The following is a 15,365-nucleotide window of genomic DNA, read 5'->3' as shown; positions in this document are numbered from 1 at the left end:
CATAGGAAATCTCCAATAATGATTTGTTTTTGTAAATGAAGGGTCTTGGAAACACTCAGAAGAAAGAAGCCATACTCCCCAAGTTTCATTATGAGTCAGGCGTCCCCCCACCCCAGCCCTCCTCCCAGGCATCGTTTTCTCAGGCATTTGAGTCTTTTGCTCACTGCCCACTACTCTCCTGGCCGCACTGGCGCCAGTGTAAGGTTCTACCAGGGGAAACATCTTTGATGGTACAACGCTGGTTTGAAACCAAACACAAAAACCCGAAAGAAATAACCAACAATAGAAAACCAGAGCAACGAGCGCGCACACATCCCTGCGCGCACACACTCCTGCGCTCCGGCCGCGTTCCGAGCATCTGTGAAGTTACTTTCCAATGAACGAAAACAGACTCCCAGGTACCTCTTCCTAACATCGCATTCGGTGGATGACCAGAGTAAACAACGAACAGGACGTCCCAAAAGACTGCAGGCTGAGAGCCAGGGATGGGGGTCCAGCGGTCAGCTCTGTGCGTCCACCCGGCTCCCAGCCCGACCTGGACACGGCGGCGGCCGGGGACCCGGAGGAGAAGGGGGCCGACCCAGGGGAAGGGGACGGGCCAAGTGTGCCATCGAGCCCTCGCAGGGGAAAGACCGCGATCCGGCGCCGCGCGAGGGGCCTGGCGAGGGGACCCGAGCATCCCGAGGAGGGGTTACAGTCAGACCGCCGGCGCTTGATGACAATTAACCGCGACGGGGAGACGCTGCACCGGCGCTAGGAGAGGCTTCAGACCCGAGTAAGGCTGCGCCCCAACACACCGGCGGGCTCAGCGACCCAGCAGCCACGCAGGCTCCCTTTTAAAAAAGTGCCGCCCAACCACTTTAAAAAAAAACTTTAAAAACAGTGCCGCCCATCACTGGCTCCGCCCCTCGGCCGCCCCGAACAAGCCTGGCCCCGCCCCCACCCACCGGGCGGAAGCGCTTTCCGCCCTCAACCAAGATGGCGGCGGGGCGGCAAGGCCGGGCGGAAGTGCCCTGCTGGGCCGCTGACGCGTCCATCATGGCGGCCGCGGCCGCCTCCTCGGCTCTGAAGAGGCTGGACCTCCGCGACCCCGCGGCGCTCTTCGAGACCCACGGCGCGGAGGAGATCCGCGGGCTGGAGCGCCAGGTGCGCGCCGAGATCGAGCACAAGAAGGAGGAGCTGCGGCAGATGGTGGGCGAGCGGTACCGCGATCTGATCGAGGCGGCCGACACCATCGGCCAGATGCGCCGCTGCGCCGCGGGGCTGGTGGACGCCGTGAGGGCCACCGACCAGTACTGCGCCCGCCTCCGCCAGGCCGGCTCGGCCGCGCCCCGGCCGCCGCGGGACCCGCAGGTCAGCCCCGCGCCCGCGCCCCGGCCGGGGCCCACCCGCCTCAGGAGGCGCCCCCGCCGCCCCCTGCCCCCGCGGCCGGCGTGGGGCACTCCTGCCGCCCTCCCCGCGCTGCTGGCCGGTTCCCCGCGGCTCCTCAGGACCCCTCCCGGGCTCCGGGCCTCGCCTCCCTCACCTCAGTCCTGGGGTCGCCGGGCTTCCTTTCCCACATCTCATGGAAACGCTAGGTGTTCAGCCCTGTTCCCTGTTGGCCGACATGGTTTCGGGAACAGAGTTCTCCCCTGTGTCGACCACCTCCCCTCCCAGCTCGTTCCTTCCTCCCGCCCCCCGCCCCCACTCCACTCCCAGGAACAACTTCCAGGCTGCAAAGAAGCCTGCTACCCTTTGCAGGTAGTAACCAGTCCCCAGGCTCTCATCTTTTAATAGAGGAACAGGTTCATTTTAAGGAACTAAGGTGATAAGGAATCTGCCTGGCAGTGCAGGAGACAAAGTTTCGCTCCCTTATCCAAGAATATCCCACGTGCCTCAGAGCGGCTAAGCCCCCTGCAGCATAACTGGTGAGCCTGTGCTCTTGAGCCCACACACCCTAGAGCTGGGGCTCCGCAACAAGAGAAGCCACCACAATGAGAGGTCTGCACACAACTCCAGAGTAGCCCCCCCACCCCGCCCCCGCCATGAGAATCCGTGGATTCAGAGGTCCCTGGAAGAAAGCACTGGAAGGACAGGCAACCCTTGACCACCAGGCTGAGACACTAGGCACTTAGAACTGGGCACACTTAAGATCTAAATGACCTTTGAAGAATGTCATGTGACAGGAAAGGGAAAGGGTAGCCTGGAGGGGATAGAGAAGGCACACGGTGCGAGTGCTAGGCTTCCGGATCCACGCAAGGGTGAGACGACGATCACCTGCAGTGGAGCCAGGGACGTGACTGCGGAAGCCGAGGTGTAGATATGTCGGCAGAACCATCAGCACGACATGAGTGTCCTGGGACGTGGTGGTCTACGCAGACGTGTTGAGGGAGGTCAGGTGGCTATAAGTTGTGCTAGGAAGATGAACCTCGTGTTAAATATACTGATCAGAAAATGAGTGAAAGTCCCAGGGAGTGTCTAGCCGCAGCAGCAAAGGCTCGATGGGGAGTGGTGAGGGCTGTGTGGTGTGCTGTGGAGGGGACGTTTCAGGGAGGAGAATGGTGAAGGGAGAGGACAGACTGAGATGAGTAGAGGCGTGAGGCTGGACCCAAATTCAGGGGAAGGTTGGTGAAGAACAGCCAGCAGCGAAGCCCACAAGGCAGTCAAAGCAGCAGGACAAAGTGTAGGAAGGACGAACATCAAACCCAGCAAGGCCAAAAGCTACCTGGAGGGGTGATGCGTGGGCTCTGGGCTGAGACACCCCGGGGGTCCCTGATACCCTGCCAGTGCAGTGACCAGATTTGGTTTGCCCCTCCGTGGGACAGGGCAAAAGTAGACCTGGTAGGAAAAACTTAACTCCAGTAATCCTGCTACACCAACCTCGATGCCTTGCTGAGCAGCACCGAATCCAAGTTCATGAAAGTTCCGTACCCCCGGATCCCTCATGCATCTCCCCCAGCTGGCCCCACGCTGACCTGGCTCTTGTTTGTCCTGACTCAGCTCTGTGCCTTTGCCCGCAGCCCCAGCAGCCATCCCAGGAGAAGTTCTACAGCATGGCTGCCCAGATCAAGCTTCTCCTGGAAATCCCTGAGAAGATCTGGAGCTCCATGGAGGCCTCGCGGTATCTCCACGCCACCCAGCTCTACCTGCTCTGCTGCTACCTCCACAAGCTGCTGCAGCTGGAGTCTTCCAGTTCCCGACACAGCCCTGTCCTCTCCCGGTTCCCCATACTCATCCGGCAGGTGGCAGCTGCCAGCCACTTCCGGTAAGTGGTCCGCCAGCAGGACCTTCTCTGGTGATGGCCGAGCTGCACCGCTCTGATTTTATGGAGCGTGTCTTCTCTCTCCTCGTGTACTGGGTGGTCTTCTCCGAAGATGTCAGAAGCTCCCTGTGACCTTTGCCATCATCTCTTTAGGTCAACCATCCTGCATGAGAGCAAGATGCTGCTCAAATGCCAAGCTGTGTCTGACCAGGCTGTGGCCGAGGCCCTGTGCTCTATCATGCTCTTGGAAGAGAGTTCTCCGCGCCAAGCCCTAACAGACTTCCTGCTGGCCAGAAAGGCAGCAATCCAGAAACTTCTCAACCAGCCTCACCACGGTGGGCGTGGCTTCTCTCCCAGATGTGATATGGGGATGGAGCAGGAGGAGCTGAGGGAGTCCAGAGCATTCTGTGTTTCTAACTTTACCAAAGGACACTGCTAAAAGAGGGTGGTTTCTTCTCGCAGGTGCTGGGATCAAGGCTCAGATTTGCTCACTGGTGGAGCTGCTGGCCACCACTCTGAACCAAGCACATGCTCTCTTCTACACTCTACCAGAGGGGCTGCTGCCAGACCCCTTGCTGCCGTGTGGCCTGCTCTTCTCCACGCTGGACAGCATCACCAGCCAGCACCCTAGCGGTGAGCTCTTAGCCAGCCTCTTCTGTTTCCTGGTTCATTCGTTTACCGGGCACCTGCCAGCTGCTATGCTGGGCCCTGGGGATACAGCAGTGGATTGGACAGATACAGACCCACTTTCGTGGAGGTCACAGTCTAGAGGTAGAGGCAGATGTTGAACTCATGAATCCACAGTATCTGCTTAATAGCAATCCTGGTCATCACTCTCCAGGCCGAGTGCAGCTTGACTTGGTAGCCGTGAATGGAGGGACCACAGTTGGACAAGATATTTAGTTGCCCTGCAGCGTGTGGGATCTCAGTTCCCCAGCCAGGGATTGTACCCACGTCCCCTGCATCACAAGGCAGGTTCTTAACCACTGGACCACCAGGGAAGCCAGGACGGGATATTTAAACTGAAACCTGAAGGTTGAGTAAGAGGCAAAGAAGAGAGTTCCAGGCAAAAAAGAAGAGCAGGTGCAAAGGTCCTGAGGCCAGGAGGATGTTCGAACGTGAGGAAGTGAAAGGAAGCAGGGGCAGTTGAGGTGGGGAGGAGCGTGAGGAGGTGCGTGGCTGGTTTCTCCCTCATGACCAGTGAACTCAGCACATGTGGGCAGAACAGCAGACAGCCTTCTAGGACCTTCCGGACTCAGGCCTCCTGCACCCTGCGCTTTTACTGGGTGGCATCTGTCCCAGGTGGGATTAGACGTACGTGGCTTTTACGTGGCAGTGGTTCCCCGTGGGGTGGAGCGGATGCTGAGAGCTCACTTAAGAGGCTGTCACCACGAACCAGGTGGCGAGTGATGGGGGCAGTAGAGACGGGGCTCACTGGACAACGCGGATGTGTGTTTAGGAGATGGGTGTTGAGGGATTGGCTGTGGAGGGTGTGGAAGGGAGGTGTCCAAGTTTACCAGAAAAGGAGACTTGTTTTCTTGTTGAAGTATAGTTGACGTGCAGCGGCGTGTTTCTGGGGTATGGCACAGCGACTCATACGTTCTTGTTCAAGTTGTCATAGTTTATTGTAAGATAGTGAACATAGTTCCCTGTGCTCCTAGTAGGACCTTGTTTATCTGTTTTACATACAGTAGTTTATATCTGCTCACCCCAGACTCCTCATTTCCCCCCTCTTCCCCCTGGGTAACCACAGGTTTGTTCTCTAAGTCCATTTGATTGTCTGTTTAAGGTTCACTCTGATACCACCCAGTGTTCGCTGCTCTCTTTCTGACATGCTTCACTCTGTGTGACCATCTCTAGGTCCGTCCATGTTGCTGCAAATGGCGTTAGTTCGTTTTTTATGGCCGAGTAATGTTCCGTTGCATGTACAGACTGCAGTTTATCCATTCCTCTGTCAGTGGACATTTAGGTTGCTTCCATGTCTTGATTGCTGTAAATAGTCATGCAGTGAACACTGGGGTCCATGTATCATTTCAGACTATGGTTTTCTCCAGAGGTGTACCCAGGAGTGCAATTGCTGGATCTGTTTTTAGTTTTTTAAGGAACCTCCATACTGTTCTCCGTGGTGGCCACATTCATTTACATTCCCACAGACAGAGTAGGAGGGTTCGAAAAGGAGTTGGCTTAAAAGGGCCGATGACAACTTTACTTTTGAAAACCTTGCCTTGGAAACAGCTGCGACCTTGGAGTGGGACTAGAGAGGACGGGCGACTGTGGGTCCAGAACAGAGCAGTGAGCAGTCCGGCTGGAGACACACCCGCCGTGTATTTGCATGGCTGTCATGAGGCCTTGGAAGTGGATGATGTCATAGGTAGGAGCTGGTGCAGGGGACCGAGCCTCAGGAGAGTCCAGAATCAGAGATGAGAAAAAGGAAGAAGGGAAGGGGCAGGATGTGGTGGCGGACAGACATGTGTCAGTTGGCCTCATCTATCCTGCTTTGTCTTTCAGCTCAGCGACTGCTTTTATTTTTTTTTTTTTTAGCGACTGCTTTTAAAATGCAAGGATGACACAGCCCTTTTTTCCTCCTCTCTCCTTCCCCTTCTGTGCCACACTCCCTCCCAGATGAGGGTGCCCCTGGACATACTCTACTTTTCTTTCTCCCCCTGTTTCTGGGGTCCAGTCTGGCTGCCCCTAGAGAAAGCCTGGGTGACTTTTGGAAACCCCTCCCGGGTCCTGTGTTAACTTCCCGGTGACCCCGCCTTGGTCCTCCTCTCCCCAGGAAAAGGTGTCTGGGTTCTGCAGGACGAGATGAAGCTGTGCAGCTGGTTCAAACACCTGCCCGCGTCCGTCGTCGAGTTCCAGCCGGCTCTCCGGACGCTGGCGCATCCCATCAGCCAGGAGTACCTGAAAGACACGCTGCAGAAGTGGATCCACGTGTGAGCAGCTCCCGGGGCAGCGGGAACCGCCAGCACCCCCGCCTCATGTGGCCACAGGGAGCGGGAGGGGCTGGGCCTTCTGGGCGGGCCTTGGGGTCGGGCCAGCCCCGCGCTCAGCCACCTCTCAGCGCCCTCACGGCCGCTAGCCGCCTCCGGGAGAACCAAGAAGGGGTGTGTGTTCCAACACACTCTGTAGAGGGTTTTAAATCCTCTCGAGCCCTGCCACTCCCGTGCTTTTATTTAGTGCTGCTGCTGCTAAGTCGCTTCAGTCGTGTCCGACTCTGTGCGACCCTGCAGACGGCAGCCCACCAGGCTCCCGTCCTGGGAGTCTCCAGGCGAGAGTGCTGGAGTGGGCTGCCACTGCAGTTGCGTTTTTTAATTGAAGTCTAGTCTACAGTGTGGTGTTAGTTTCAAGTGTGCAGTAACATGATTCAGTTATGCCAATTCTGATTTCAGAAAATTCTGAAAGTAAGTTTCAGATTATTTTTCATTATAGGTTCCACTGTGCTGCATACAGTTGCCTGTGCAATACTAGGTTCTTCTTGCTTACCTGCTTCCTGTACAGCACTGTGTATATGTTAATGTCAAACTCTTTGAAGTCATGCTCTGGGGCTCTAGACTTCCTTGGAGACAGGCCTGTCCAGGGAGTAAGGTCGGCCTGGTGAAGGGGCTGTAGGTGCCACCTCCCATCCAGCCAGAAATGCTGTTTTTTTTAATATATATATATATTTTTTTTTTTTTAATAAACATGCTGAGACATATAGACATTTATATTTATATACTAGGACTCAGTTAAGAGGTTTTCAAGTAGAGTCCAGCTTTTCTTAATAAAGGTGAGGTGACTACGAAGCCCCAGAGAAATGCTTCTGTTGCAGGTGTAATGAAGACATCAGAAACGGGATCAGCAGCCTGCTGATGTACGTGACGAGCACGAAGGGGCTGGCGGGGATCCGAGACGCCGTGTGGGGGTTACTCGCCAACGAGTCGATCCATCACAGCTGGGATGTGGTCTGCCGGCGGCTCCTGGACAAGCCGCTCTTGTTCTGGGAGGACCTGATGCAGCAGCTGTTCCTTGACCGGCTGCAGGTGAGGTGCGAAGTCCACAGGCCAGCTGCCTGCTAGCCAGTCCTGCCCGGTGCCACCTTTTGACTGTCTGGATAGATTTCCACCACTTCCTATAAGTATGTTCTTTCCCTGCTGACTTATTCCCGGGGTGACTCTTCTGAATAATGAGCTGTAAAAATGAACAGAGTCTGCTGCTGCGTAAGAGACCAGGCCCCCGTCGGGAGGCTGGGGATGCGTCCGCCCCCATCAGTGACGACGCTCCCCTCTGCCGCCGCCACTGGGCCATCTCTCTGAGCGTCGGGGAGAACACTGGATGCTGGGGTAGTCTGCCACTCGGTGCTCTAGGTTGAGATTTCCTGGAAGCACGTGGGATTTGAACTCTTCTCCCCTCTCTTTCAGACTCTGACCAAAGAAGGCTTCGACTCCATCTCCAGCAGTTCCACAGAGCTCCTCACCTCAGCCTTGCAGGAGCTTGAAAGCAGCAGCTCGGCTTCAAGCAAGCACCTCCACTTCGAGCACAACATGGCCGTCTTCCTCTGGTCCGAGAGCCCCAGCGACCTGCCCTCTGACGCCGCCTGGGTCAGCGTGTCCAGCCGGGCTCCATTTCAGGGCAGTGGGCTCTCCATGAAGGCACAGGCCATTAGCCCTTGCGTGCAGAGCTTCTGCTCTGCCCTGGATTCAAAACTGAAGGTGAAACTGGAGGACCTCCTGGCCTACCTCCCCTCTGGTGACCCGTTGCCCCGCCAGGACACCTCCCCTGCGGCAGCCGAGAGCTGCGCCTTCGACAGATTTGCAGATGCAGAGACGGTGCAGGAGACACTGCGGACGCACTCCACGGCCTGCATCCGGGACATCACGGACTGCATCCAGGCGGAGCTGCAGAGCATCGAACAGGCTATTCAAGGGCAGCAGGACGTCCTTGACGGGGCCAAGCTGCACTCCGCCCTCTTCATGGCCCGACTCTGCCAGTCCCTGGGGGAGCTGTGTCCCCACCTGAAGCAGTGCATCCTGGGAAGATCGGGGAGCCCCGAGAAGCCCGCCCAGGACTCCCGGGCTCTGAAGAAACAGGGGAAGGGGAAGGCACAGGAGGTCCTCCCCACACAGGCCAGGTGGCAGGACGTGAAGGAGCTCCTCCTGCAGCGGAGCGTGACGGGCTACCGGGTCTGGGGCTCGGCGGTCGTGAGGGTGAGTGACCCATCAGCGCGCTCCTTCCGTGCCTGCCAGGCTTCCTTCCCCACCTTGCCCCTCTGTCATAGTCCAGGCTGGCCAAACTCAGCGAGGCCTTTTAATAGTAAGGGAATAACCGTTCTTGTTTCACACTTGCTTTATCTCTGCCAGAGAGCTCAAGCGTAAAAACTGCCCATTTATTTTAGCCTAGATTTTAGAGACTGAAACGCTGGATTGTGTTTTTTCTTTCCTTTGATCTGATGAGAATGAAAGACTTTTCTTCCTGGACGAGGGTCTCTGTTTTCTGATCTTCAACATAAATATAAGCCCTGTCGCCCCCACTGGGGTCTTCAGAGGGGCCCCTGTGTAGCGTAGTTGGCAGCCAGACCCCACCGCTGATATCAGCAGCTGGTCAGAAGGAAGTGATCTCGGCCACTCGCCGTCCACAGGCAACCTGTGCGGCGGGAGCTGGCCACACCATCACTCAAGTAGTTTGACGAAAACTCTGCAGAGGCTCTGAGTGGTCTGTGTGGATATCTGGGTTTCATCACCAGGTTCTGGCTCATGGATTCGCCCAGTCATTACTCGTAGACGATGCTGGCTCCATCCTGGCCACAGCCACCAGCTGGGATGAACTGGAAATCCAGGAGGAAGCGGAGTCTGGCAGCAGCATCACGTCCAAAATCCGACTCCCTGTACAGGTGAGCAGGGGCCACCATGAGCGGAAAGCCTGCTTTATGGAAAGGAGAGACTTGAGGAAAGATCAACCAAATGCGGCTCCTGAGGAAGAGCGGATAGTATGTGCGCCGTTCTCCTGTGGGGCAAAGTGGGCGGACGGCCAAGCACGTGGGCGGTCTGAGAAGCCATTCACGCTGCTTTCCCGTTGTAGCACAGACTCTGTGCTGGTTAGAGAACAGCTTGCCCTGCAGTGGACTCACCAGCGGAGAGCAGCGTGGCGGGTCGAGCCCAGGCCGCCAGGGGAAGGAGGGCAGACGCCACTCGGGTCCGTCCACTGGTCTGCTCTGAGGGGGCGGGCTGGCCGGGTCAGAGTCCCGCAGCGGAAGCCTCGTTAGGCTGCTGGAGCCCACTGTCCGCGCGTCTCGTTTAATCAGTGCAAGTTGGCAACTCAGCATTCCTTTGTCCCTCTAGCCGTCCTGGTATGTGCAGTCCTTCCTGTTTAGCTTGTGCCAGGAAATCAATCGGGTTGGAGGCCACGCCTTGCCAAAGGTGACACTGCAGGAGATGCTGAAAAGCTGCCTGGGCCGAGTAGCTGCCGCCTACGAGAGGCTCTCGGAAGCCAAGCAGCTCAAGGTAGGCCTGCGGGCTTCTTCCCACGAAGAGCAGAAGTCAAGACCCTAGGTTGCTCTGAGGTTTGGGCAGCTCCCATCCAGGAGTCCAGGTGTTAAGGCCTGCTTGCCCTGGGCAATTTAACGGACAGTGCTTCCGCCTCCAGGAGTTGAATCACACCCACTCCCAGGGCCAAGCAGGTTCCATGAGGCGGCAGGGACGACAACTTCAAAGTAGAGAGGCGCTGTCCACGCCCAGCCGTGTCAGGTGGTCAGCACGGCTCTGGGCAGATCATTAACCCGTCTGCTCAGGACGCAGTGTGGGCACGTGGATGGGGCGCTGGGGAGCGGAGGTGGGGGGAGTGGAGCAGCAGAGCCCACCCGCGTCAGGGGGCACACATGGCCCAGCCCCCCGCCCGTCGCCTGCTATAAGCCCCCCGCCTCCGGCTTACTCCCATTTCATCAGTCCTGTTTCTAAGATGGACCAGCTCCTGACTTGGGAAGGAGTTCAGACAAGTCTCTCCTGAGCGTCCTCAAAAGGCCACCCCCTTCAGGCCAGGAGTTTTTTCCTTGAAAATGACTGTCTACAGCACCTGAGACCTTTTTCTAAGGACCAACTCTCCTCCCCGCCATTAGGTTTTAGTTTTGTTGAAGACCAAGTTTCTACTTAAGTTGCTTTTGTTGTTGTCATGAGATAAAACTGGCCTCCTGAGTATAAAAAGCTTCTGAAATAACCAGCTGAAACGCAGACAAAACACGAAGCTGTTTATTCTCACCTGACAGGCCATCTCCCTTAATGGGTGGGGACGGGAAATTCATTTGCAGAAAGAAGGCGCCTTTCCAATGACCCAGAATCGGGCACTGCAGCTGCTCTATGATCTGCGTTACCTCAGTGTAGTCCTGACAGCCAAGGGTGAAGAGATGAAAAGCGGCCGCTGCAGACAGGACTCCAGGTAGCCGTGCCCACCCTTCCAGCGCGTCTCTTCCTGACTTGCACAGCCCCTTTCAGGGAAGCTGCAGGAATCCGCCTCTTCCTGCCCATTCCCTATGTTTATTCTCAACACAACTCAGGCTCATGTTACCAGCAAGATAAAGAATGGCCACCCGCTGGATCGATTCCAGTAGGTCTTGTTCCTCTCTGAGTCCACCTACCAACTGTTAGGTGTAATTTGAGCCTCTGGTGCCCTCCCTGAAAACAATATGGGGAAGTTATGTACTTCACTTAGAAGACATCCCACCAGGTTCAAACTCCTAAGGATTATTTAAGCACAGTGATCAGTGACAAGTAGTGCTAAGGCAGCAGTTACACAGAACAGACCCCCCTGTTCCAGGACTTCTCTAGCATTACAACAGCCCGAGCTTGGTTTCTGTCCTACAAAAGCTGGAGAATGACCACCTTAACCCTTTTGTTAAGAGTTGAGAAAGTGGCTGACTACCTGGAAACGCTCATCGACCCATTTGACCTGGACGTTTTCACCCCCCACCTTCACAGCAACCTCAACCGCCTCGTGCAGCGGACCTCCGTAAGTCACGGGAGAACACGCTCGCTCTGCATGAAGGGACAGGGGCTCGGGTCACAGCCCAGACCTGCCCACCACGCAACTGAGGGGTGGGGACGGCCAAGACGCAGCTGAATTTAGTCAGTCACAGGTGGAGAGAGGTTTTGATTGAACCTCAAACCTCACAGCCCAGGCAATGGGATGACCCCTTTAGTTGTGGGTAAGGACTATCAAAAGTTTTATCAGGGCTTCAGAAAGAGGAATAGAATCAGAGCTACTCGACTCTGAGAGTCTGACCTGCTGGTAATGATTTGCAGTATTAACATACTCTAGAGAACATACCCCACCCCAGGATGGCTAGAGACAAAGTAGTGACCAATTACTGACAGGACAGATTCTCTCTTAATTGGGCAGTGCAGCACGCAGCCTGTCACTGCGTCCCGTCTCTCGTCCCCCAGGTTCTCTTTGGACTGGTGACAGGTCCGGAGAACCAGTTCACCCCCAGGAGCAGTACGTTCAACTCCCAAGAAGCCCACAACATCCTGCCGCTGGCGTCGAGCCAGATCAGGTAAGGACGCTGAGCGGCCCCTGCTTGGCCCCCAGCCCCCCCCCCCCAGTCCCTCCACTGAGCCACCTTCGTCCTGTCTGGCAGGTTTGGGCTTCTTCCGCTGAGCATGACAAGCACACGAAAGGCCAAGTCAGCTGGCGGAAGCATGGACACCAAAGCCCAGGTGAGTGTCCGACCGAGAGTTCCTCCCCAGGGAGCCCACCCCACCTCCCACCAAGCCACCCGCTCAGCCCCGCCTCAAATAACCGATGGAGAACCGAGTGACAAGGTGCACTAATGCTGCTTTTAATGGCGGCGCAATAAGGAAGTACACGATGTTACTAGCTTGAGCTAAGAGAGGTTTTAAAAGATGCCCACTGACACTATCAAGTAGCCTCATGGTAGAAATGACTCTCAGGCTGCCAAAGCTGTAGAAAATGTGCAGGACAGACCGAGATTACAGCTTGTGTTTAAGATTAAGAGGGTAGAAGAGTTAACTGCTAACCCAGCACTACGACTGTACTTATTTGGGGAAAAAAAAACTGCTGTTTCAGCGATGGTTTCGTCTCTCGTTTCTCTCAGGCGGGTAGGGAGTCTGTTTCCTCGAGTTTCACCTGTTCTTGTTGATAGACATTGTCTTGTAAGCTGCCATCTGCTAGGATAGCTGTGGGAGTCCTCCGGGGGTCTCTGAAGTGTGTTGTGTACACGTGTGTCTGAGAGCTCACACAGCTGCTCCCTTCCTTCCAGCATGTGGTCCTCGTTTGCTCTCTGGTTGGATACAAGTACTCACGATGTCTCCTTTCCACATTCCCTGCCATCAAACCCAGTCAGGTCCAAAATCCTCAATCAACAGCAGGTTTTAAAACTTGGGAGATGGGAGTAAGGTGTGAGGAGGGGAAAGTTTGTGCACAAGCCTCCTGCTCCTGAGCCCAGACCTGTGCTCTTAGCTTTCCCCACAGCTGTCCACTTTCCTTCCAGTAGCTGACCGTTCAGCTCTGCCCCCAAGGGGAACCTGCCACGGGGAAGAGGCACACGCTCCCCTTCCTGCAGTCCTCGCTCCCGGTGTCGGCTGTCCCGCCACAGCCCCTCAGTCTGCCGCGTGTCCTCTTCCATCTGGACTAAGCAGGGCCCTCCGGGAGCTGGCCGTGCTGCTCAGACCCGCCGTGTGCACGCCGCGTGGACCCCCGAGCAGAGTGGGGGGCGGGCGGCCGGGGGTCCGGGTGGACGCTAAGGCACTTTCCTCTCCACACAGCGGCAGGCGGCCCCGCCGGCGCTCTCCCGGGCAGACGACCCCAGGCAGGCCGGCTCCCTGTTCAGGCAGCTGGTCGCTGACGAGGAAGACTCGGCCGCACCCTCGCTGTTCAAACTCGGGTGGCTCTCCAGCATGACCAAGTGACGAGGACGCTCCGTCTCTCTAAATAAATACTCTTGCGTTATTTCTCCTAGAAGTGACTCTGCCCCTTTTTTTCTGAGCCACACCAGTCTCTGCGGTGGCCGTGGTGGCACATGGCCCCCTCGTTCCTGTTGGGGCGGGCATGACTTTACGTGTAGAGCCAGTGAAGTCCATGCCCCAGAGTTCACAGCAGTCGTGACTCCAGGCCTCAGTTCCTATAGCTTATACTGCATCAGCCTTCACTGGTGCCTTCTCACACGGCAAGGCGGAATTAACCAGGGAGCTCACACTAGCTGCTAGGGGACAAGGTGGTGCCTGAGACCGGAAGTCACTTACGCGTTCCGTAACTGTCCGAGCTGAGCAATGTTTCCTATGTCTGAGACGCAAGCTCTGGAGGAATAACAGTTAACAAGCTATCTGGGGTCCATGAATCAGAAAGCCCTTCTCTCTGGAAATACAAATATATAGCAGAGAGAAGACGGCTACAGGGAGGGAGCTGACTCACTCAGTCTATCCGGGGTCTGACCGTCCTGTCCCAGAGGACAGCACTTTCAACAGGACGTCCACGTGCTAAGAGGTAGCATGGCAGTTCACTTCAGTGCAAGACTGGTCCAGCTTTCTGTGTTCTGGAAAAAAATCTTTTTTTTTTTTTTTTCATGGAAAGTAGATCCTCTTTACTAGTTTATTTAAAAAATTGAAGATCCTGCAGTTTTAAAAGGCCTTTTTACATAAAGTAGAATTTCTAACTGACACACCTGGAAAGCAGTCTAAACTGGACAAACTATGGGTTCAACACACAGATGAGGTGTCCTCCTATGGTTCCCTTGATTCCCACCCTTAAAAGAATCCTATAAAAAACTGCTTCAAAGCCCCTTGGAAATTGCAATAGTGCAGCAAACCACAAGTAAACAACAGCCTGTTAACCTATTATCTCAAATATAGACTGAAAAGCCAACAGGCATTTTTTGTGCAATTTTTTTTAAAACATCGTTAACTTGAAATATCAAATCTGCACAGCACTGTCCCTTCACAGAAGGCAAGAGTCTGCCGGCGCGTCACGAGGGGGGCCGTCCCCGATGCTGCAGGCTGTGGAAGTGGGCCTCCTTCAGGGTCTGGTTGATGTGGAAGTAGGGGCCTTGGCACAGCGCGGATGGCTCGGGCGCGGGCTGCGGGGTGTGGGGGCCAGGCCCGGCGGCGAGGTGGTGCAAGCTGCTCTCTGGCCCACTGGCCCTGTCGGGGCTGCTGATGCTGCTGCTGCTGCTGCCGCCGCTGTCACTGCTCGAAGACTGAAACAGGAAAGAGACATGAGTCACAGTGAGGCTGCTGGGGTCTCAGGAGCTCTACTGGGGTTTAACTTCAGATACCCTGGGGCTTTCCTGCTGACTCAGACGGTCAAGAACCCATATGCTGATGCAAGAGACCTGGGTTTGATCCCTGGGTCGGGAAGATCTGGAGGAGGAAATGGCAACCCATTCCAGTATTCTTGCCTGGGAAATCCCGTGGCCAGAAGGGCCTGGTGGGCTCCGGTCCACGGGGTCACAGAGAATCAAGACAGGACACCACCGAGCCACACAATCAAGCAACAGCTCCAGTAACTCGGTCAGCAGCGCCCTTCTCCATCCATTCACAGCTCCACACGACAGCGTGCCGAAAGAAGTCAACGCATGAGGAGCAAGAACTCTGGAGGTTAATGCTCTTGTGTAGAATTTTCTTGGGGGAGGACACATCTAAATTTATATTCCCTTAGACGAAAACATTGGTTTTAAAATGCCTGCCTTCCATCATGTGAAATCTACAGATTAGGAAAAAGACTGGAAAGAAACAGATCACAATGATTATGTTAGATGGAGGAATTCTAGTTTGTGATTTTTTTCTACCGTTTCCTACAACTTTTTGCAGTGTTTTCATTATAAAAATAAACACATATATGCTTCCAGATACTTTAAACATGATTTTTAAAAAGCTAGTTCTATTCATTTTCTGATAAGAAATTACACCTACCAACATGTATATAAACTGACATGGCAAAGAAAGCCATGTTCACGAACGTGCATTCTTAAACCAAGAAATACCACGGCCCACCAAATCATCTGCAGTTACCTATACTAACAGGTCATGGAGCCCACTGCCCACAGGCAGTAGGAGACAACCTATCCCATCTTTCTACAAAAACAAACTCATGGAAGCATTTTAAGAGGCTGAATAAGACCACACGGTAGGGTTAGCAGCAG

The 15,365-nt window shown here is 55.3% G+C and overlaps 3 protein-coding genes across 9 annotated transcripts in view; 1 reads left to right on the top strand and 2 right to left on the bottom strand.

The window, feature by feature from the left end:
• SLC39A11 (solute carrier family 39 member 11) overlaps positions 1–1,657 on the bottom strand; it is a 376,204-nt gene extending 374,547 nt beyond the window's left edge. For 3 of the 4 annotated variants that reach the window (XM_059878242.1, XM_059878243.1, XM_024980432.2), the window contains exon 1: positions 1,526–1,655. The gene's annotated coding sequence lies outside the window, so the exon portion shown is untranslated. Of the gene's footprint in view, positions 1–1,525 lie in introns of all 4 variants that reach the window. The other variant, XM_059878245.1, reaches the window with a different exon arrangement.
• Positions 1,018–13,189, top strand: COG1 (component of oligomeric golgi complex 1). Of its 3 annotated transcripts, none has more exons than NM_001192427.1 (14): positions 1,018–1,353; positions 3,000–3,244; positions 3,395–3,576; positions 3,704–3,874; positions 6,021–6,177; positions 7,053–7,263; positions 7,642–8,427; positions 8,964–9,110; positions 9,559–9,720; positions 10,521–10,648; positions 11,110–11,218; positions 11,653–11,762; positions 11,847–11,925; positions 13,000–13,137. In NM_001192427.1, exons 1-14 carry the CDS (start codon positions 1,039–1,041, stop codon positions 13,135–13,137), a joined length of 2,940 nt encoding a protein of 979 aa, NP_001179356.1. In that variant the 5' UTR covers positions 1,018–1,038. The 3 variants fall into 3 exon arrangements, with proteins under 3 accessions (NP_001179356.1, XP_005221276.1, XP_059734016.1); XM_005221219.5 differs by having other exon boundaries at positions 1,027–1,353; positions 12,994–13,189; XM_059878033.1 differs by lacking the exons at positions 11,653–11,762; positions 11,847–11,925; positions 13,000–13,137 and having other exon boundaries at positions 1,027–1,353; positions 11,027–11,110.
• FAM104A (family with sequence similarity 104 member A) overlaps positions 12,024–15,365 on the bottom strand; it is a 20,830-nt gene continuing 17,488 nt past the window's right edge. Inside the window, exons 1-2 of one of the 2 annotated variants that reach the window (XM_059878234.1) lie at positions 14,622–14,945; positions 12,024–14,420 (exon numbers count right to left, since the gene is read on the bottom strand). In XM_059878234.1, coding sequence (XP_059734217.1) covers positions 14,190–14,420; positions 14,622–14,861 — 471 coding nt within the window. In that variant the 5' untranslated portion in view covers positions 14,862–14,945 and the 3' untranslated portion in view covers positions 12,024–14,189. Of the gene's footprint in view, positions 14,421–14,621; positions 14,946–15,365 lie in introns of those variants that run through there. The other variant, NM_001035460.2, reaches the window with a different exon arrangement.

Source organism: Bos taurus, chromosome 19 (genome assembly GCF_002263795.3).
Source record: "Bos taurus isolate L1 Dominette 01449 registration number 42190680 breed Hereford chromosome 19, ARS-UCD2.0, whole genome shotgun sequence".
NCBI classification, from domain to species: domain Eukaryota; kingdom Metazoa; phylum Chordata; class Mammalia; order Artiodactyla; family Bovidae; genus Bos; species Bos taurus.
Note: the sequence above shows the minus strand (reverse complement) of the source record. Positions and strands in the feature narration are given on the sequence as shown.